General features: G+C 44.4%; 1 protein-coding gene across 3 annotated transcripts in view; it reads left to right on the top strand.

Annotated features, from left to right (window-relative positions):
• The window catches only part of HDAC4 (histone deacetylase 4), a 214,088-nt gene that overhangs the window by 14,323 nt on the left and 177,032 nt on the right, over window positions 1–22,733 (top strand). For 2 of the 3 annotated variants that reach the window (XM_048953284.1, XM_048953285.1), the window contains exon 2: window positions 8,355–8,604. In XM_048953284.1, coding sequence (XP_048809241.1) covers window positions 8,583–8,604 — 22 coding nt within the window. In that variant the 5' untranslated portion in view covers window positions 8,355–8,582. Of the gene's footprint in view, window positions 1–4,928; window positions 4,974–8,354; window positions 8,605–22,733 lie in introns of those variants that run through there. The other variant, XM_048953287.1, reaches the window with a different exon arrangement.

The following is a 22,733-nucleotide window of genomic DNA, read 5'->3' as shown; positions in this document are numbered from 1 at the left end:
TGGTCGTTTCTCAATCAAGTATTTTCCAAGAGTTCTGGCTTCTTGTGCTTCTGAATTATTGTAGCTGTTGAATTGTGTGCAGGGTGCTCTACAAAGGAGTGGAGAAATAAGACAAATGCTGCCCTCAGTACGCTGGTATTAATCCACCTTCTGTTAAGTGCTGTGCTGAGCTGTCTGACTTGAACTCCTTCTAGTGCAGGAATACTAGGTTGGAGGAGAAAAATGGAGTGAGGGAAGAGCTGGGCTTCAGAAATGGCTGAGACAGAGTAGATTTTTATAGGTAGCTGCCCAATTTGTACCAACTCCTCTGAGGCTTCAGTGGCAGCTGGAGCAGGCTCTCGAGGCAGACTTTTATCCTTTCTCCCTCCCACGCGGATCCATCTGTGAGACTGCTTGTTCTTGCTGCTCTTGCTGAGAAACTGGATCGAGCTCAGAAGCATCCTGCTCTTTCAGACCCTCTGCCAGAGTCTTGCTAGTCAGGGAAGGTTCTGTAATCCTGCAAATTTACATATTCCCAGGTTTTACACACAGTCGGTTGTATTTCTCAAACTGTTGCTCTTCTGTGACCTGTGTTGGCTTAAAATGAGGTGGGGGAGGATCCAAGCCATTGCCCACTTTTACTTGGAGCTCCCACAGGCTGAACATGAGGTGATATTTACAGATTTGCTAGGGCTCCTGAAGATGATACATTCACAGACTTGGGTTACATGTCAGAGAATTCAGACCTGCCTGTGATGTACTTGATTATAGAACATCCCAAGTCGGAAGGGACCCACAAGGCTCACCCAGTCCAACCCCTGGCGTGCAAAAATTGGTGAGGAAGGCCTGTATAACTTGCAGGCTTCTGCTGGGGCCAACCTTAAATAGAGGCAGATACAAGCTAATTTAAACTTCGAAATTCACTTCTACTGTAGTATCAGTGACTCACGCTGTATTTTCCGTGTGCTCTGGTACTTTGGAGTTAAATGGTTGCAGTGCAAGTGCTGCCACTGGAGATCCATTTGAGCAACTGACTTGACTGAAGCACAACTGAAAAAAGCTTTGGAAAATCAACCTTCAGAAGTCTGCTTGCCGTGGACATCTGTAATTGTGTGTTTCTTCTTACAAAAAGTAAAAGACTAAGAAACTGTAGGAAATGTGTTGTTCTAATTATTTTTGAGAAGCTTTGTTAGAAATAATGTCACTACATGCATATGCTTGCTGCTCTTGAACAGCTACGGATTGATTCAGTGAGGTCACAATCAGTTAAGTCTTTCTTATTTGTTGCTGCTGTTCATTTCCTTTTGCACTGGGTGGTGATTTCGGTGCTTGTGCAGCGCTGTTTGTATTGCAAGGCCTTGCTTGACAAGCCACTGTCTAAAAATAAGAGCAGGACTGCTCCAAAAGCAACTGCCAGGAACTGTCTAGCAGTGTATTATAGCCTTCCTTGAAGAAACTGCATTAATACGAGGTAGGTATCAGTTACTCTTGTAGTCTTAATGTACATATACTATAATTTAACACTTAGAGCAAATACAGTTGGATACTGAATCCCTTTCTTAGCGCCGTACCATACAGAACCTGTCACAGAGTTAAAATGTGTGGTGCACGCATGTAAGTAATAAATCCTCACAGCGTGCACTTGAATGTGGAAGTTGAAGGGAGAGGCGGAAACACAATATTTGTTCTACCCTTGGCTGTCATGTGAGAATAGCACTTGTAAGGGCTGGCATTGAAATGTCAACACTTGCTAAACAAACGTGGTGTTTTAATTCCTTGAAGTAGTGGGTAATGCTCTGTGTTTTTTAGCTGGTTAGTGCGTTCAGTTGGTTGTGTTGGGCTTTTGATCTTACAGTAAGTACTTCTTGTTTTGCTGGTATAGAAGTATAGAGACAAGAAGCTGAGCACAGACGTGGCACACCACCATCCGGTTTGGTGACAGGCAGGCTCCTCTTGTACCTTTGGTGAGAAGCTATTTGTAATAGCTGAATTAGCTTAGGTTTTTCGTTTAGTTGTCAGTTAAATGGGTCTAAAGCCCATGTTTCAGGTACTCAGACTGGTTTTCTGTTCTCCAAGTGGATGGCTGAGTGCCATGCAGGTACTTCCATCTGCCAGTTCACTCAGGTATTAACTTAATGCATGTCTACCAACTTCTGCTGTGGAAACTAATTTAGAATTTAGTGTGTAATCTTAGTGCAATGCAGACAGCTGTAAGGAGTAAGCATTTTGCAAGATGGACCTCCATCATGTCAGTGTGGGGCAAAGCAGAGCTGAGCGTGTGGCTTTTCTTGATGACGGAAAAGAAACATGCATTGGTGCAAGAAACAAACATTTGTCACTTACATTCTAGGGAAAAGAAGTTGCGCAAGTATGATCTCCTTTCAGCCTTTCCACTGGAGAGCCAGCTCTGGATAGCTGATGCAGTGTGCCAGAGGACAGTTCTCTGGAGCACCCCTTGTGAGGCAGTGACTTGTGTCATGGTCTTCTGCAGAAGGACTTGCTGTTAGTCTGTTTGCTTTTGTAATTCATGAGAACTTTCTCCTCGCACCCTGAGTCAGAGTTTCTGCGTACTGCTAAGAAGGGGCATGTAATGCTTTGCTGTAATTTTCCAGCTGGTATATACTGATACTTTCCTCTCTTAGGAGTCCACGTGAAGTCTTCCCTAGAGAAAGAATGGAAATCCCTTTTGTGGTGACTGGTGACTTCTGTTAATCATGTTTCTGCATACTGTCATGGTAATGCCCCTCAGTGATCTCCGGGCTGAAGGCTTAAAGTCTACAGAGTGGAATTTATTCCACACCACTTTGCCCTTTGTTTTGTCACGCTTCTGGTTATACAGTGTACTCGGGAATGGAAAGGGGAGTCCAGCTTTTCACAAAATATTTCTTATTTTGGAAGAACTGGGATACAAATTGATGTTCTACTTTTAGTTTCTATTACTGTCATGGTATGCTGACACGTATGTGTCAAGTGAGCATTGAGAGGATGCTGTGTCTTACAGTGCAGTCTGTTTATAAAAAAATAAAAGCTATTACTCCTGCAGGACGTGCTTAGACAGAAACACAGTCTTAAAAGAATTAAAACACATTGAGAAGATGCCTCGTGTTGTTTGAGGCTTCCAAATATGTTTTCGGTGACAATTCTGTTCTGGGTATTGTTGAAACTATAAGAAATAAAAGCTTGTGGAACTGGACGATGCTTTTGAATCCTGGTCTCTTGGGACAGCTTCAGTGAAGCTGTCTTCTGCTGGAGAAGAGTTGAAGTGGTGTTGCCAAAGGGTTGCACGAGTCCTGAGAACTACCACCACTATTTTTATCATCTTGCAAAGTGGTGGCTCTGGAGGCACGGTCCCTAGAGAGAGGAGTCAGCCCAGGAGGCTGTTTCACACTGCCTCTGCTGTAAATAGATGTAAATCATTATTATTATTATTGTTTCGAACCGCTGTATGCCTGCTCTCTCTTCCTCGTCTCCTCCTTCCTTCATATACAGATCCTATATTGACAGTCTTTAAAAAACAACCCCTGGACAGTGAAGGCAGCACTTTTTTTTCTTTTTTTTTTTTAAGGGGCTGCCTCATGAAATCCAGAAGCCTGTACGAAGCTCGTGTATTCTGCAGCACTGGATCGTTTGCAGGCTGCGTGTTATGAGCAGGAATCCAAGCAAGCATCAAGCTGTGGTTGTTGTCATCTCAAGCTGAGCATGTGGGGTTGAGCTTAAAACTATTTGCTTGTTTACAGAGCAAGAATTGTAAAACCTCGGTAGATTTTGAAGAAAATCTTGTTTTCTGCTTCACATTGAATATGTAAACACAGATGAATTAATGCTTTTTGGATAGAAGGTGTTTCCATGGCTTTTTGGAGGCTCCAAGGTGCTGGAGTGCTGCTGCATGCTAAAGAAGCATGAGCAGGCAGAAGGCTTTTGCCTTGTATTCCTTCTGGTGCTGCTTTCTCTGAGATTACTTGTTTGTCCTCTCAAAAGGCAGAGCAGCACTCATTGGACTTCCAGAATGAACTTCAAAGCAGGATGGGCTGTGTAGCATGCATATGACTTGCAGCATGTTTAGATGCGTTGAGTCAGCAGACAGATTTCATTTAACTGTGATTTTTCAAGTGATCTTGTCAGCTCACTGTAGTGTTGCTGTCTGAGGTTGCTGATGGGATGTGTCTGACAGGGGCTGCAGATGAAATGAGGTCACTGAGATATGGGTATCCTGCAGCAAAAGGACTTACTTGGCTTTAAATGATCCTGGTACTTAACCCTCAGGCCAAGATTCTGATCTTGGCTGAAATACCGTAGTGATTTAAACTCTGAAAAGTAGAGCTTTGCAGACACAACTCTATGGTAATCTTAATTATTGGTTACTGCACATCTGCAGGTTTGACTAGCATGGGCATATCTGAGATGGGCTGAGAAGAGGGAGATGAATATCTGCACCGTCAAAACATTTGTATGGTGGAACAGCAGGAGTCTTGTTAATTGTTTTTAACTAAACACCCACAAAAAAAAAAAAAAAGCTTCCAGCAGCTGCAAAATGCAGGGAAATAATCTTGGAAAACAGTCAGATTTCTTGGACTTCCTGGTTCACGTGCAGTCCTGCGTCCTGATTGTGTTCAGATAGCCAGGGAGGGAGGGTGGGGGAAAACAGGTTGAGATGTGTATGGAAGGAGTGCAGCAGAGCGGAGCGGTGGAGTGCTGTCTGCATGGGTGTGCTTTTGGAGGTGGAGGATCTAAGCTGGTCATGCAGTTAGAAAGGAGGCAGGCAAGGAAGCACTGCTCAGGGTTAGAAGCACGGTTTTTACAGAGAACTGTTAAGTGATTCTGTGTATAGGAGCCAAACGCCTTCTCTCTTGGCTGTTTCATACGTGTTATTATTCCGGTGTATAGGTGGTTTGTTGGGAAATGTGATGAATTGATGCCTGCTGGTGAATTTGCTCTTGCTTTCTTTCTAGATATTGGAAGAAGTAGTTGGATCCTCGTGAAGGTGTTTTGTGCAGGTGCGTAATGGAAGGCCTGCCCGCTTACTGCTGAGCACTGAGTGTGCGGTGCGTTGAGCTTGCTGGTATGAGATGAGTAAGATAAGAAGCGAAATTAACATCAGTGCCTTTCATCTAGGGAAGCTGTGTCATAAGGCATGCTGGTTTGTTGAGCCACCACAACAACTCAGAAGCCATGGGCTCAAGCAGCTGCAACCCCCCGGTGTCATACCATATGGTGGCTGCAGATACAGAAGTTCCTGAGCAGTTGATGGCAAGAAGGTGACAGCAGAGGCAGGCATCAGCAGCTATCTGAGGGCTGTGACAAGGGTGCAGCTGAAGCAAAACCAGCCTTCGCTGGCTCTGCTGGAGCAGCCCTGCAGCTTTGGAGCCTGCGCTGCAGGAGTTGGGGCTGTGGGTGCCTGTCTGGCCAAAGCAGTGAGTTGTGAAGCTGCCGAGGATCATGCTGCTGTAAACAAATACCCACTCATCCCCAGGTGGGCTGCCAAAGCAGCTCTTCCAGGTCTTGACCCAGTCCTTCCTGTGCTTGTGGGGCTTGGGAGAGAGAGCCTGTGAGCAGTGTGGGCTGAATCCCTCCTTCTTAGAGAATCACGGACTGGTTTGGGTTGGAAGGGACAGTTAAGGTCGTCCAGTTTCAACCCCCTGCTATAGGCAGGGACACCTCCCACTAGAGCAGGTTGCTCAAAGCCCCATCCAGCCTGGCTTTGAACAGCCTCAGGTGTTACAGCCAAGGTGGTGGTTGCCCTTGTCTTGGAAGGCAGTGGCATAGAAATAAAACAAGCCCTGTGTTTGTTTATTCTTTTTTTGTGTGTATTTTTTTTCTTTCCTTCTATGAGAGAACCTTCTTGGAAAAGCCATGTAGGCTTCAAAACATCTGATGCATAGGAGCGGGCAACCTTTTGCTTCTCCACTTTTGAGAAATGCTTTGTAAGGTGGTGGCGAAATGACAAAGTTATGGAAGAACTGTCATAGGTAGGACCCCGAAAACAACTCTTGGCTGCTGTAGGAACCTCTCATTGGACTGCATTGAGATCAGTTCAACTGGTAACTGAAAACAAGGAGCTAGTGTGAGATAAGTCATGAAAACGGCTGCTGTGCCTGTTCTGGGGAGGTCTGTTGTGCTTGTAATTTAGTCACTCCTGTGTAAGAAGTGTAGGAATTCTTTAAAGGTAGTAACAAATGTATAGGTGAACTAAATTTGAGTGTGGTTCTTCTATTGTTCTTGCTCTCCCCGGGCAGTAGTAGCCCCAAACATGCAGAAGTTTAATGTTGAAGATCTCTTTTATGCATGACTGAATTTAGGTAGACCTTTGGGGGAAGGATTGGGTACAGGTAAAACCAGAAGTGCTGTTATATGGATTTGCTGCTGCTGTGTCAGTCGAATTTCTTCAAGAAAAGGAAAAAATATCTATCTATCTATATATATTTTCATTGTTTTCTCTGTTATTCATTTTGCATCATGTAAATGGGCAGATGGGGATCACAGAAGAGTAGGGGTTGGAAGGGACCTTTAGAGATCACCTAGCCCAACCCCCCTGCCAAGGCAGGTGCCCTGCAGGTTGTACAGGTAGGTGTCCAGATGGGTCTTGAATATCTCCAGAGAAGGAGAATCCACCACCCTCTGGCAGCCTGGTCCAGTGCTCCATCAATCAGACAGTGAAGAAATCCTTCTTTGTGAGGAGCCTGTGTGTTCCAGAATCTGTTAGCTCTGTTCTGAATTTTTATCTGCAGCTGAGATTGCTTGTGCCATAGCATTACCTGCTATTTTTATTGGAAATGAATGATACTAATATTTGCTAATGTCTGGTCCAAGCTGACCTGAGTCTTCAACAGGATGTGCAAATTAATGGAACTGGAAGAACACTTGAGATGGCAGAGACCTGTAGGGATTAGAAATGACACTTAAGTAATTTTCTCTTAATTTAATGTGTAACGTAAGAGAGCATTCCAGGTCTCTGAAAATGCAAGATAGGCAGGGAAGCTTGGAGAGCTGTAATGCTGAAAAACTTGCAGTAGGGAGAAACAGACAATGAAAGGTTTTGGGTTTTTTTTTGTGTTGTTGTTCTGAAACAACGTGTGCTTTGCATTGTTCTGCAAACCAAGGAAGTACAGTCATAAAGCAGAGCCCAACAGAAGTGGCTGTGCTGGTGTTTAAGTCTCAGACCCACTGTTGTTGCCCTACTGAAAGGGAACACCAATAGCTAATGACAGGAGGGAGAGTAAGGTAAGAGCTCTTCCAAGAATAAATGGGACTGTTTGGAATGCAATGGCAAAGATAAATTGTGGGCAGATGCTCATTGTGCAAGCAGCAGTAGTAGTTAATATCATAATTGTCCTCCGCCCAGGGAATATTGCTGCCTTTGCTGAAGGCTACCACACCCTCAGATCTGCTGCTGGAGCAGCTTGGGGTGAGTGCTGCCTGCTTTGCTTTCGGCAGCATCAGCTGGTTTAATGGAGATGGGCTGGCTGGTTTGTGCCAGCCTGGCTTGCAGCGTGAAGTGGGTTATGGGGTGCTGGGTGCAAACTGATCTTGCTAGCAAAGCTGTGAGGGCAGTGAGTCTGTTTCCTCCGGACTGTTGTCTTCTACCATGGTGTCCTCAGGGTCTACAAGTTTTCTGCTGAGGGCCTGAGTGCTGACGATGCTTTCAGTGCAAAGGAGGAAAATAATCTGTGCTCGTGTAATGCTTTGTGTAAAGGAGTCGAGTCGTTCTGCCTGCTTCAGTGGCTCTACCTGATAGCGTGTATCTGCGGCAGGTCTCTGTTTGGATTATTTTTGGGGTGTGTAAAGGACGTTAGGTGAGCTAACTTGGCGCTCTGCTCTCTTCTTTCTTTAATATGCAGCTTAAAAATAATGGAGAGCAGTGGATTTTTCCTTGGCAATATGATGTTGCTTCTCAGTAAACTGCTGGAGGCTTGTGCAGAGTGGGTGTGAAATGGATTGTGTGGGCTTTTTTCCTTCCTGCTCCAAGACCACTTCTTGGCACCAAGAAGTTTTTCTTTAGACTTCTTTGGGGAACAGATGTGTGAAGTACAGTTACCACTCATGCATATGGCTTTTAAAATATGGAAGCTGTTGGACTGAAGTGGCTTCATATGGTATTGTTGAAGGATCAGAATGAACGTGCAAGTTTAGGTTTTTAAGGCTTGAATGTGTAGCTGAAAAGTTTTTTTGGGTTGTTTTTACAAGGTTAAATATTTGCATTTTCATGGTTATTTAAGATTACACTCATAGCTGTGAAAGTTATTCTTTCTGCAACTTTCAGTGCCTAAAATGATATCCTCACTTAATCTCTTCCCTTGGGGTGTGGGGGGGGAAGTATAATGCATAATTAAAATAGTTGTAATTCTTAATTCTCTAATGCAGACATCTTTTTATTGCAGGTTCCCAGTTTGAAAACAGTTAGAAGATACTTTGCCACCATATTGGATTACTTTGTGTGCAACTCAGCATGTCACTTTGCCCTGGATTTTATAAGGTGGCCATAATTTAACCCCCACTTTCAGTTTCTATGTATCAGTGAAGCATTGGAGCTCTTTAGAGCTGCTGTTACTTGTGTGGAAACTGATCCGTCTCCAATCCCTTCTCCAAAGGACTTGACGTTACCAGCGATGAGCTCCCAAAGCCATCCAGGTAAGGACCAAACCCCTTTGAATTTAGAAACAAGAGCCAGACATCACTGGGCTTGGCCAAAAATGTGCTGTATTTGAACTGCATAATAGTTTATGTGGCATGAGAAGGCCTTGTGTTGTGTTTCGTTGTTTTTTTTTTTTGCTTTTTGCTGCTTTGTCAGAGTAATAATTCAGTCTTTGCTTCTTTCTTCATAGTTGAGATCTTGTGAAGATGGAAAGTTGCATTGCTCTTATCAGCCATGAGGAATTTCTGCCTGTTTTATGTTTTCTGATGGTTGTGTTATGTGCACCTGAACGCACTGAAAGGTCTGGGTGTTTGCTGAGATGTGAACCTGATGATTAATTCTGCCAAAACTGCACTGATAAGTCTTAATGTTACGTGGTATTCCTACAGGGAGTGGTCACAGCTCTGCTAGTGAGTGTTAGTCGATGTTTAAGAAGAAACCTCTTTTAAATTGGAAGTACTTTTTAGTACAAAAGCAGAGTTTAGTGGGAACAAGAGTTCATTAATCCATCTCAGTGCTGGCTGGGGGATTATCCCTGATGTGCTTTGTAACTTAAGACATGAAAACTACAAAACTGTGCATTTCAATTGTGCTTTTGAGATGTATTGATTTGTATTTAGTGAGTGTCAGGTAAGCTACTGTTAGGCTTTTAGGTTTGTGAGCTTGGAAGAAGAGTTTTTATTTGTGTTCCAGTATTGCTGGTTGTTTCAATTCTTGGTTAGGAACAGTGACCACAGAAAGGTAATCCAGCAATGGCGAGGCACATGGAACTGCTTGTTTAATTATGCTTTCGACAGGTTGCTTTTGTGACTTCCATTGAATCAGTTTTGGGTTAACAGCTGAATAAGACTAAAGTTAAGTCAGCATCTCCATAGATTTAAGGAACCATGTGTTTGTAGGGGAAGGATTTTATATGTGCTTCAGGATGATTAATAGCAGTCCATTAGTGGCTTCTGAGGCTGGGAGCAAGAAATGTTGCAGCAGACTTGGATGCTGGAGGTTAGAAGCAGCAAGGCTGAAAATCTGAACCTTGCATAATACCTGTTTTATAATTCCGTAATGTAGCAGTCTGTTAGATTTTCAGACATCTTTCTGGTGTTACAGGGAGTGGGGAAATTAAATATGTATGAGTAGTGTTCTGCATGTAGGTATTCAGCTTTGATACAGTTTTTGCAGTACAGTGCTTTTCTAGAAGTCTGTTTTTGAAGTATGTGGATGGTTCTTATTGGAACAGGCTGCCCAAGGAGGCTGTGGATGCCCCATCCCTGCAGGCATTCGGGGCCAGGCTGGATGTGGCTCTGGGCAGCCTTGTCTGCTGGTTGGTGACCTGCACACAGCAGGGGTTGGAACTGGATGAGCACTGTGCTCCTTTTCAACTCAGGCCATTCTGTGTTTCTCCATGAGACACTGAGGAGCTAATGGCCTTCTCCATTTTCCTGCACAGTAGTTGGATAGATTGAGCACACAGCTACGTTAAGAACCAGCAAATAAAAACCTAATGATGAGCAGCATCTCTCCCAATGTTCTGGAAAGAGAGATGTCATTCATAGCTGGGCTGTTCTGTTGGCTCTCATGGCTGATTTGTCTTGTTCTCCTTTAATTCGAATGCAAGCTCATCCCTTGTTCACCTTGCCCTCGTTTGGTTCCCAAGATGTGTGAGAGAGTCCTGTAAGAAGTGCCAAGGACAGAAGGCAGAAGCTTGCCATGCAAAGAGGAGTTTTTGTGGTGCTAAAAATCAATTTAAGACTTTTGCAACAGACATGTTTTGGTGTGATTCTTGCTGGAATAGTTGGTTGCCTCAAGCCCAGAGAAGCAGAACTGGGTGGTTCTGGATACATATGCATTTTCCTGAGCTACAGCTCCTAAACTTCTTGGCCCACTGTCACACACAGGAGCTTGGAGTGAGGTATGCGTTGGCTCAGTGTGAGCTGAAGCTGTGAATCCTCAGTGTTTGGGAGGAAATTTCATATTGGCAGTAACCCTTAAAGTGAAGGACTCCTGTCGTCAGCTGTTTTGCTGGAGATCTCTTAATTTTTGCAAGTTCTTCACCTTAAAAAAATAAAATAAAAGCACAAGAAGTGATTTGACAGTATTTTTACATTATGGTGTTTTAGATGTTGGCTTTGTTTGGCCATATCTCCAAGTGCTGGGTTGATATTCTAGAGTGTGTTGTGGTGGGTTTTTACCTCTAGCTCACACCATGGTGTCCTTACTGCTTGTTTCTCTTTGAGAGTCAATTTTATAACACTTAGTAGAAACAATATCCAAGCATGGCCAAAGATGACATCTGGACTTCTCATGTCAGTTGTGATAGCTATTTTGATTATACAGCTACGGGTAATTATTACTAATGATGTGTGTTGTTTAAGGGAACGCTCTGCTTTAACTCAAGAGCCTATTAAATTTTGCTTCAGTGGATACGAGCTTTCTTTAATCTTCTCCAAACCTATCACAAATGGGACTTTTTAGGAGCAGCACCATGAAATTGTTGCAGTGTAGCTGCATGAAAGTGTTTTCTTGTTTATTTTTTTTTCCTTCACTCTGCAAAGCTGTCTTGTGGGAATAGCTGCATACTGAAGGCTTCTCGCTGAACAAGGCCAAAAAGATATGGACAATTAGGTAGTCTAAGGAAAATGACTTTTCTTCCCCTATTGTTGCCATTTCTTTTATTATACTTTGGAGTAACTTTGCTAAAAGAATAAGAATCTGTGGAGAAGAAATGGTGTCCCCCCCCCCCAGGGGAAGTGACTCCTCAGGAGCTTCCAGTGGTTGTTCCAGGCTGTGTTAAGCCCTAGCTGTAGGGGAAAGACCATGACCTCTTACTGCTGATTTCTGGCTTGGAGGCTTTCTGCAGTTCTTACTTGAGCTCTGGGTTGGGATAATCAGCTCCTAGGAGCTTGAGGAGCAGGGGGAACAGCAGTGTGGTGCTGGGGTCCCTCTTTTCCACAAGCACCAGCCGCTCCTAATGAAGCACCATCCAGCTCCCTGCAGGTACTGGTAAGCTCTGTGGTTGCCTGGGCAGGAACGTGAATCATTTTGGGTGGAACTGCTGGGCAGGCTGGGGGCAGGGGGAGGGGATGGGGCTGCAGTTGAAGGCTGGGGAGGCAGAAGGAGGGAGCTATGTGGAGCTCATCACCACAAAGTGCAGAGGCACCGGGTGCCCTTTGGCACAGGAGTTGCTGCTTGAGTGCTCAAACAAAGCTGAAAAAATGCTGAAATTGTGCTATAAAATATCAAGATGCTGCGAAGCGTAATTAAGAAAATTAGTCAAATTAAGATAACGTTTAGGATTATGATGAAGTTCGGGATGCATGGACAAGCATGTTTAGTTTCACTTCTTAACTTGCTATGTCGCCCACAATTTAGGCTTACCTTATGTAACCTTTAGTGCTGGTACCTCTTGTGCACAACCAAGTCTGCCCAGGCAAGGCATGGATGTGGGCTTTTTTTAATTTCCTCTCATTGACCTGAAATGATTTTTGGCTGTCATCTTCTGCCTCTCTCACCTAATTTTCAGTGGCTTAAGTTTCGCTGTAATGTCATTCTTTAATCAGTAAAGATTGTTCTACTGATACCGGTTATACATAGAGACCAGTTTAAAAAAGCCTAAATGCTTAAAGTTAGTCACTCGACTGATTTGTATTTGTTTAAAGTTCACTTTCCTTTGTAAAAACTGGAAATCTCTGTGCTCAATGAAGCGTTTTGTTTATGAAATGTTATCTTACAGGAATTAGTCCGAATGCAAATGCTGTATTCCTTCTTCAGAGCTGCTCCTGCAGGGATGCAAATGTTATTTACATCTTGAAGTGCTGAATGTTTGATAATTAGGAATATTGAAATTTAAGAATGAGTTGCCTATCTAGTATGGAAAAATCTGCAGTGCGATCATTAAAGCTGAGAGGAGATACCAGACAAAGCAGAAAAGTGATCACAGAACACAAGGAAAATGAGTTAGCAAGTCATGTGCTGTGATTTTGCTAGACTGAGAAGTACTTTTGTGTGGCATTTTATCTGCCAAGTGTAAGAAGCCACTCTCCTTTCACATTCCATGGCTTAATGAGGCATGGAAAGCCATTTCATGCACTATACATAAGAGCTTTCCCTGTTAGTCTTTCAAACATTTTGCACCATAAAATAAATATTTTATGCATTCTCTTTTTAAAGATTAAGAAGTTTCTGTGGAGATGCATTTCAAACTGGCTTTAAATGACACTGACCTACTTTCTGGCAGTAATCAGTCCGCTTCTGTAAGTTATCTGGGGACAAGAGCATTCTTTCAATAAACATAAAGAGCATACGAGTAAATTCCAGTCCTCCTTCAGCACAGCTTGGGCACGGCTGATCCTTGGTGGCTGTTGTCTGGAAGATGATTTGTTACTTTGCTACAGCTGAGTTATTTTAGATTGGGCATCCAGGGCTCTATTTACAAGTAGAACACTCGTGAGTTTGGGCACAAACATTATCTCACATTCTGTCTCTTCTCTACATGAGAAGACAGGGATTTCTAGTATCCCTGCTTTCCCCACTGCTGAGAGTGTGAAGCTGGTTAAATGGAAGCATTCAGCTGGTGGGCAGGACAGCAGAGGAGCAGGAACTCAGTGGCAAGAGCCTCAGTCTTGAACCTGTTGCCCTGAGAAACTCCTTCCAGGCATGGGGATCAGCTGAGAAATAAACTCAGCAGCAAGATCTGCCACTAAGAAATACTCACTGCTGCTGCTGATCCATGTGGGATAAAGTAAGCTGTATGGCAGCGTGGCCACGGGGGTGATAAGTACAAGAAACACTGAGAAGATGCGCCTGCTTCAGACTTACGACTGACTTTTTTCCCTGTGTTTGTTGGAGAGCTTTTTGCCGTTCTTGGTCAGTGCTGGCATCTTGAAGCCTCTTCTTGTTTTTGTACTTGTCAGCTTTTTCTTCTCTAAATGCGTTACTGAGAAAGCGTGTGCTAAGGGGATCTTTCTGTTGCCTGGGTTGAGTGCCCTAGGTTGCTTTTCAGAAGGGGCTAATTGTAGTGGCTATACTGTAGATATTCTATCAGCCAAGGAAAAGCTTTGGCAGCTATCTTAAACTGCAACATATGGGGAAGTTGCTTTGAGGACTACGTGTTATTTTGACAGTGAGTGGAGGTAGGAGGTGTTCTGCAAAATCTCCTGTTACAGTAAAGTTGTCAGCTCTGGAAGAAAATTTGAAAGGCGTACCAGTGGAAGATTAGACTTCTCATTGTGCATAAGAAATGGCTGCTTCATGATCCTTAGAATGCGTCTCTCTGGGTTTGGTTGTCACTCATGTGAAAAGCGGTGTGGTGCACTGTCGTATGTAATGTGGCTGGGAGAAAGAGCTGTATTTCATCAAACGGGGAAGCAAAAGTTGTGTTGATCATTTAGTTGGTGTGACGGCTGCAGAATGATGGGAGTTCTCATATCACAAGGACAGTGATATGAGCTGTGTTAGAGCTCACGAGTTCTGTGATCCAAACAAGGTGTGCTTGATCTGCAGAGATGGTTCTTCTCAGGAAGGTGATACCAGCCTATGCAAAAAAGCTTTGGTTAAAAGAGCTAAACACCTTTGCAAGACCAAGACTGTGTGTTTACCTTTCTTCCTTTGGCATATGACTGAATGCATATTCCACCTGCGTTCAGATTCGTACAGATGTGTAAGCTGGATTTCCTCTAACAGGAACAGTATCATTGTGAGGACAATGCAAGTTAAGACTGCTGCCATGGAACCTGTGAAGTTTTTACTTTCTGGAGCATCAAATAGCAGAGACTTTCTGTATAAGGTTTTTATTGTACCCTCAAAAGAGAAAAATTGTTCTGTGCTTCAACTTGAGGTTCAAGTTGAAGTTCCTTCTAGGTCAGCGTCCCTGCTAAGTACATTCCTCTTGCTTCTATTTTTTCTTTAAATGCAGTTCTTGCACTTTAAAGCAGGCTTTTGAAGAATTCTAAAGTAGTTTTTTTAGCCTGTGATGTATCCTGCAGTATAAAGATGAGAAGCAGGTACTTATGGTGAGAGAGAGATAACCGGATTATTTTGATGAGATGTGGGATAGGAAAAGGGTAGGAAAAAAGGTTGCACTTTTGAAGTCGGATGATAATGTTTAAGATAGTCCTTGGGCCCTTGTATCTTACTAGGAAAGTAAAAAGACCTTTTTCCATATCCTTACTGCATTTTTGGAATTCACCTCTGCTCAACTTTAGTTTGACCTGTATCTTCTCATGTATGCTTCCCCCAAGTTAAATTTGTTACTAGACTGTAAGGAGTATATTCTCAGTATTTATTTTGAATTATTCAGCTTGCCTTCTTAAGTGCCAGGCTCTTGCACTGATGAGGCTTGTCTGCTTTGCTGTGGTCAGATCAATTAGGACAGTGCTGATCTCGAAGGAGTGCTTCAGTCATTCCTCTAACTCTGACTGGTTCAAGAGCAGAGGCAGAAAATCCACTTACTCTCGGATGAATGTCAGCCATATGTAGCATTTTTCCTCCTTTAAGAGTAGGAATTTGGCCATCTGATTACCTGGGCTTTGGTAGGCATTGTTTGCCTCCACTTGAAAAGAAAATGTTGCTTTGTGAGAGCTCTTGGTCAAAAGCTTTGACCAAGGTTTTTTGATTTCTTTCAGAAGGTTTTTATTATTGGTTGGGAGGGAGAAGGATGGAGGAAAAAATTGCACTGATGCTTCTTTTACTGCAGTTTTTAGGATTTCTTCTTGTTTTGTATCTCTTACATCTACCAAGACTGACTTTGTAGCCAAGAGGGATTGAACAGGGAGTATCAGGTTCAGAGAAGGAAGAACTGTGAATGAGTTGATTCTTCAATTCTTTAGTAAAGGCTTGACAAATCTCTCTTTCACCCTGGGCTGCAATATTTCATGAGTATCTCTGTGCTCTCTGTTTGTATCTATTTAGGCTGTGTCTCAAGAAGGGTTTCTGTTACCTCTTCCGTTTGTGGCTTTTTAATTTTTCATTTTTTTTCCTTGAACTTCAGTGGTTGCTTTTCTTTTCTCCTCCTCCATGGGTGTACTGGCTGGGCAGGGGCTATGGCTGCTATGACCGTGCAAGAAGAGAACAGGCAAGTGAATCTCTGCTAATATATTAAACATCATAATCAATGAGAAATGGTATATGCAATTAATTATTCCCCCAAGAAAGCTAAAATTCAGTGTATTAGGGGATCTGTTTAAAAAACAAACAAACAAAAAAACCAAACAAAAACCACACAACAAAAAGTTGTTTTATAGTTAACCAAATAGCTGTTGTTCTACTAGTTGCTGGGGATGCTTCACCTGCTGTGTTCTTACTTGCTTTAAAATACACTGGAAGGCAAATGTTGGTGTTTATGAGCCTCACACCACAGCCGTGGTCTCTGACTTATCACCTGTGCCTCTGCAGCCCACAGTGAGGATCCGTGTATGAGGACAGTAATTGGGAGTGTTAGTTAATGTAATTGGGTGGATAAGTTTAGCTGTAAAGCCTGTTTCTGTAGGCTACTACCAAGCTATTTCTGTGCCCAAAGGAGATGTCGAGGTGCAGGAGGGAGCAGAGGCCAGCTTGGCTGCCATTGCCTTGGTGAAGGGGTGGCACAGCATGGCCTCCTACCTGGGGAGGCCTTGCACTGCCTGCCTCTTGGCCAGTGTCCCTGGGGCAGCTAAGCCTGAACGTGCTACTGGTGGCACTCATTTTTGGGGTGCTGTAGAAGCACATGTGGGGTTCTTCGCCCTGTGGTGAACGTGCACCAACAGTCTTCCTGATGACCCACAGCACTGGCTTTGACAGGGAACCTGCAGCCGAGGCTGAAGCTTTCTTGTGTTTGCGTCTGGCCTGTTTATCTTTGTAAAAGCCACCTCAGAGCAGTCCTGTGAGCCTGAATTCTGGGGTTCCCTGTGCATTCTACAAGAGTGATGGTGCAGGGTTGGTCCAAAAGTCTGAGGAAGCCAGGATACTGATCACCTCTACTTGTGAGGATCTGTCAGAGGGAAAGAACAGCCCAGAGAGAGGCTGTGGATGCCCCATACATCCTGGAGGTGTTCAAGGCCAGGTTGGATGGGAACCTGGACAGCCTGGTCTGGTACCAGATCTGGAGGTTGACAGCCCTGTCTGTGGCAGAGGGGTTGGAGCTTAGTAATCCTTGAGGTCCCTTCCAACCCAAGCCGTTCTATGGTTCCATGAACAGCTTTAATGTGCTGCTTGGGATCTTCCTGGAAGTGGGGACTGAGAGTGTTAAGTTTGACTTTCTCAGTCTTTCTTCTGTTTCTGTCATCTGTTTGGTTACTTTGCTTTGGTGTTTGCAGGGAATAGCACGGTTGGCCTTCATGTTGAATCCCTCCACAGTGAGTGGCGAGTGTATGGCCACAAATTGATGCCTCTGGGGGTCTGCACCCTCTTGCTGACTGAGGAGCAAAGTGGCGGCAGCTGGATGTATGAGCAAGAAGGATTTTGCCAGGGCCACCTAATCCTTCTCTAGGTACTTGTAAGCATGGGCAAGATGCAGTTGTTTGCAGTGGAGAGAACTTGTGGAAAATCTGGCTGTGCTGCAGCTGCGCTCTGTGGTAGGGCTGGGATCAGGATGTTGGAGGAATGACAGATGAATTCAAAGAAATCATTTTAAAAAAAGAAAAAAAAATCAATCCTGAGCCTTTCACTATTCAAGAATCTATGTACTCATTCTGTTTGTAGCTGTTATGTTGCCAAACCACATAAATAGCTTTACAGGGAAAATTGTAATAGAAGTGAGGTGTAGCCAGTGCGCTTTGACCCGCTAGCCTTGGCTTCGGGTACCCATCTTGTCCCAAAAGGCTGCTGCTGGAGTCATGTAACCCCGTTGGGTTTTGTGAGCTAACAGGGTCCGGGGGCTGTGGGGCTGGATGGCTCTCTGGCACTTCACACACTGAATTGTGTATGTTGAGTGCTTGTTGTTTTTCTCCTTTAATTTTTTTTTTTTTTTAAGGCATTGCTGTCCATGAACTACTGTGTAATGACTCTTTGCTCTCAGGTTTCACCTTCTGGTCGATAGGCCAGGATCAATGCAGTTATTTGTGGATGTAGTCACTGCGACATCCAGCTAGCCAGCTTGGGTGCTGCCCAGCTGCCACAGCTGCTGCCACACTCGTTTGCCTTACTTGCTGAGCAAAGAGGGGGCTGTGGGTTTATTACTGTTAAACTACTCTAAAGTTGGTTCCACTATTTTGATCTATTGAAAATTCTTCAAGCAGAGAAACCTTGCAGCTCAGTAATGTTAAGATGCACTTGAGCTAGAAAAGCATAAAGATGATCCATTGAGGTGGATTTTATTCTGTTTCAGTGTTTAAAATTTGTGCTTTCTAGTTTAACAGACAGGTTTCTGTTCTTTTACTGTAACCTTAGTTTTAAGGTGGATTTAAAAAGAAGCATCTTATTTTAACACTTTTCCCCTACAGTAGCACGTTCCTGTTCTATAAAATGCCTGAGCTGCTCTTGTGGAGAGAGATCAAAGCCTGAACTAGACCAAGCTGATATTCCTTCTCTTTGCTGGTCAAAAAACAACCCAGAACAGTAGAAAGCCTGGCACATACAGACCAGGCTCTTGTAGTCCATCCAAGCCTTGAGTCTTTGACTTGTCACTTTGGGAGAAAAGTGTGAAACTTCTGAGCGCTTTATTCTGAGCAAGGTGTCCTTGATCTCATGCAGCCTCTGCTGGGAGAAGGCATGCAGTCCTTACAGCTTAACAAACAGAGGAGGAGGGCTTAGGAAATGTGTTCCCTGCTGACAGCAAGGATCTGATTAGCATTAGGTGTTTTTTCTTTCCAGCAGGTGGAAGGCCTGTTCTGCGGGCTGGTAGCTCCTAACAGGTTTATCGTGAAGGCTTCTTGGCAGGTAGGGGTGATGCTCCTCCTTGAGTCTGACATTTTTTCCTTTAAAATCTGTCTTTGTGCAGTAGCTGTTTTAAATGGATCGTTGGACTCTGTTTTCTTTCTTAGCACCCAGAGTTGCAGCAGGGTAGGACCAGCCGCTGTCTTGCAAGGTCGGTATCCTGTAATAATTATCACCCCGAATGCATTTGAGATGCGATCGAAATATAGCACAGGTTTGTATTGCTGAAGGATCAAACCCACTTTTTTTTACGTGACAAGAGCATGCACAACATCTCCCTCTGGTCAGTGGGTTTTGCCTTAAACCGGAGCTGCCGTGTCCTGACCTCTCACTGTTTGTCAGGCAAGACTTCAGTTTGTTTTGTAAGCAGTTCACCAAATCACTTTCTAACTGGGTGCTTGAGGAGAGTTCCTCCTCCTCCACTGATTAATTTTTGGCACAGAGCACCAAATAGCTCTTGCGTCAATAAGTCGTCACAACCTTTGCTTGTCTCTGTCAGCGTAAATACAGTTGGACTCTAATGTGCCCAGAAGTAGGCCAGAGGTTGCTAACACTGCAGCTGCACAGCGGTCAGGTCCAGAAGTGCTGCGGGATGTATTATTCCTGCTGGGAGAGCAGAGCTGCTGCATGTCAGGTTACAAGCTGGGCCCTCTCTGCCCTTCTTTTTTCTGTAGTTCTGTAGTTGTAGTTTATATTAAATACATAGTATTAAAACTACCTTACAAAAAAAAAAGCATTAGTTACCAGCAAAATGTGTGTGCGCTGCTTGCTTTTGTCAAGGCGAATGTGGATGCTATTACACAGGAGAATGGGATGTTTTGGGGGTAATTGCTCAAAGTAATTGGGTAACAGTTACTTAATCTTTAGAGGTTTCTAGCAATCAGATGAGAGAAACTTTCTGCAAGGCCGTTAGCTTGAACAGCTCTCAGTGTGCACATCAGGAAAGGGATGGGAGGAAACCTGGTGAATAACTTTGCAGCTTTTAAAGACGAGGTAGAACTTAATTTTCAGGAATTGTCAAGACTGTGTTTGTTTATTAGCTGGGAGCACGAAGATCGGAATTTTACCACGAGGATGGCAGCATATTTCAAGTACTCCAGACACTGCTATTGTTTTCTTGTTTTGTTTATCTGCTTGTTTTAAGTACAACCGAATGGTAAAGCTAGTGCTCCTTCTCTGGTTGCTTTTCTGTTGGAAAGAGCAATACAATACAAAGCCTTTTCTTTTTTTCCTATGAGTGAGGTATTTTGCAGTCTTTCTGGAAGCTTCTTCCTTCTGCTGGGATCACTTATCAATGGCTCAAAGCCGCCCTGTTGGTAGGTTTGGCACCCAGGAGTCCAACGTATCTGTGCAGACTGGCACAAGTGGCAGAGGAATATCAAGGATGTTCTTAAATTTTAATGTATTTATTTTTTTTTTCCCCCTCGTTCTCTGAATCTGTATCAAAACAAAAACAAAACCTGCTGGTGGAGGGGGTGGAGGGAAATACTTAGAAATGCCACTTCTGCATCAGAGCAGTAGATGTTATTTCACCAATCTGGAGAAACTGGCTGCTAGCAAGCAGTGTGCTATTGAGCTTTCTGAGTAGTTGTTTCTGTCCTTTAAAATAACAAGCTGTTGATCCTGATGTATATGTCAGCATGCTGCAGGCATGCATCAGCCTGGAAGGGCAGGCCTCAGTGTGAGCTCAGTTAGCGAGTACTTGCAGTGATGGTCCGTGTCTGTTTGATGAGAAAGTTGTCCACTTAGAGTTCACTGTCCTTGAGAGAAGGGAGAGTGTGGCTTGTTCTCAGCTTGAAGCAGGGATTTGACAAGCCCTGTATTTTTTTAGAAGGAGATCCTTCATCTTTTGCCAAGTTTTGGGGCAGGTGCCTCCTCTTTACCTTCTTCCTCCCCTCTTTAGCTGTAAGCTGACATTCACAGGGGTATTTATGTGTTTTGGTCCAGTTTAATGCACAGTCTGTGCGGAGAATGGTTTTCCCCTTTTTCCTGTTACACCTTGAGCTTTGAGAATGGAAGTGATATTTTTCAGTATGGTGTCATTTTGTTCCTACAGCTTAGATGTGCCTCATGGTGCTGCGGAAGCGGGGTGACCTCATTGCAGCCTTCAGTACCTAAAGGGAGCCCACAAAAAGGAGGGGAGTCAACTCTTTACAAGGGTTGATAACGGCAGGATGAAGGGAAGTGGTTTTAAGTTGAGGGAGGGAAGATTGAGGTTGGATGTCAGCGGGAAGTTCTTTGCTGTGAGAGCGGTGAGGTGCTGGAACAGCTGCCCAGAGAGGCTGTGGATGCCCCGTCCATTATGGAGGTGTTCAAGGCCAGGTTGGATGGGGCCCTGGGCAGCCTCGGCTGCTATGAGATGTGGAGGTTGGTGGCCCTGCATGCAGCAGGGGGGTTGGAGCTTAGTAATCCTTGAGGTCCCTTCCAACCCAAGCCATTCTATGATTCTAAGCCACACAGTGACAACAGTACAGGATGAGCCTGTGGGTATTGGGGTGCTGGAGCTGGCTTAGCAGCAGCTTGTTCTTACCTGTACTGATGTGCAGATGGTGTGTGCTTGCCATTCCCTCGTTGTGGAGTCAGCTGGGTGTTGGTTGTGCTTCTGTGCAGTTCTCCTAGTGAGCCTGAATTGGAGAATCTTGGCAGAAAGTGGCTGCTCAGGAGTGTACGATGCTGTTAGACAGCAACAAGGCTGTTTTGAGTTGGCTCAGGAATGGAGGGTTATGTGTATTCATGTGTGCATATATTTCTGTGTGTGTATCTATCTTAACTCTACTTTGGTTGCTAAATCTTTAACTTGCCAAGGATTTTGTGTGTGTGTGTGTCTGTGTGTGTGGAGCCTTATTTTTGGTTAAAATACCAGCTTCAGGTTGGATATTAGGAACAATTTCTTCCCAGAAAGGGCAGTGCTGCAGTGACACAGCTGTCCAGGAGTGCTGGGGTCACCATCCCTGGGAGTGTTCCATAACTGTGGCGATGTGGCACTGAGGGATGTGGGGGGTGGGTTGGGGTTGGACTTGGGGATCTGAGAGGTCTTTTTCAACTGCAGTGACTGTATGATTCCCAGTGGGTGCAGATCAGCTCCTCTTAGCTGGCACGCTTCGTGCTGTGGTCTGGCTGCTTGTCTCTGGCCAGGCTCCTCCATTCTGGACTGGTGAGGTCTGTTCCTGAGGGCTGTGTTTGACCCTGGGCTGTGCTTGTCAGAGTGACAAGGAAGGCGTGGGAGCCTGATGCTTGACCTGGCTCATCGAACATCTGCTCACCTTCCCTGTTCCAGGTGTCTGGCATGCCTGGAAGCTGAGCATCAGCATGGTGTTGAGAGCATGGTAAGCAAAGCTGGGCACTTCATAATGAAGAGAGCACAGACTTCGTAAGTGCTGAGTAAAGCTGTGTGTGCTTTCTAGGTCTGCTTTGCCTTATTATTTTTTTTCCCCTTGGAAACTGATCACAGAAGAGCTGGAGTTGAATGTGAGAGTTAGTCAGGTAGGGAGGTGGAGCGGTTGTTTCCCTCCCTGAAGAGGACTGCTTGCTCTAGGAGCTTTTTGCATCACCTTTGGAATAGGAAATGTGCTGGTTATCACGTCCTGAGTTTTCTTTCTGACTTCATTCATGCCTGAATTCCCAAGAAACAATGTCTCACGCATTGCTGCTCTCGAGTGGCTGCTGCAGGACCAGCTGCACTGGTGCTCATTCCTGGAGCTGGATGCCGCCTGAGATGGCATCTCCACATGTCAGAAGTGTAGCAGGAGGCTTTTAGCAGCATTTTAGTAGATTCTTGGTTTCGGCCAGACAGATGTCATCTAGGCAAGTGTCAGTCTTGATAAGACAGGTTGGATAAGCAAGTTGAAACTGGATACTTTTACAGGGCAGCCACTACATACCAGCTGGTTAGCAAGGAGCTGGTTCTGTGTGTTGGTGCCAAAGCTAGAGTGGCTGCTTTCACACACAGGCAGTCCCCATCCGCCTTGCTGCCCCATGAAGACTGCAGCACCCTTCAGCAGCCAGGAGCAGGTGAACCAGAGGAGCATGGCCTTGAGTCCTGACCGCCCAAAGGCTGCAGATCTTCACTGAAAGTACATGTTTTCATGCAGAAGGAAATTACATGTGTAGTAGGTGGAGGTGATGTACATAGGTGGCTTTAGCAAGGAAAAGGGTAAGAGGCAGTTGTGCTGGAAGATAACTCTTGCTGTGCTAGAAGCTTTTTTCCTCTTACAAGAAGCCAATGGAATGTGAACCTGTTTCTTGTGAACAGTACAGTCTGTTTTTCAAACATCTTAAAGTG

Source organism: Lagopus muta, chromosome 8, assembly GCF_023343835.1.
Source record: "Lagopus muta isolate bLagMut1 chromosome 8, bLagMut1 primary, whole genome shotgun sequence".
Lineage (NCBI taxonomy): Eukaryota > Metazoa > Chordata > Aves > Galliformes > Phasianidae > Lagopus > Lagopus muta.
The sequence above is the reverse complement of the archived record's forward strand: the minus strand, read 5'-3'. Positions and strand labels throughout refer to the sequence as shown.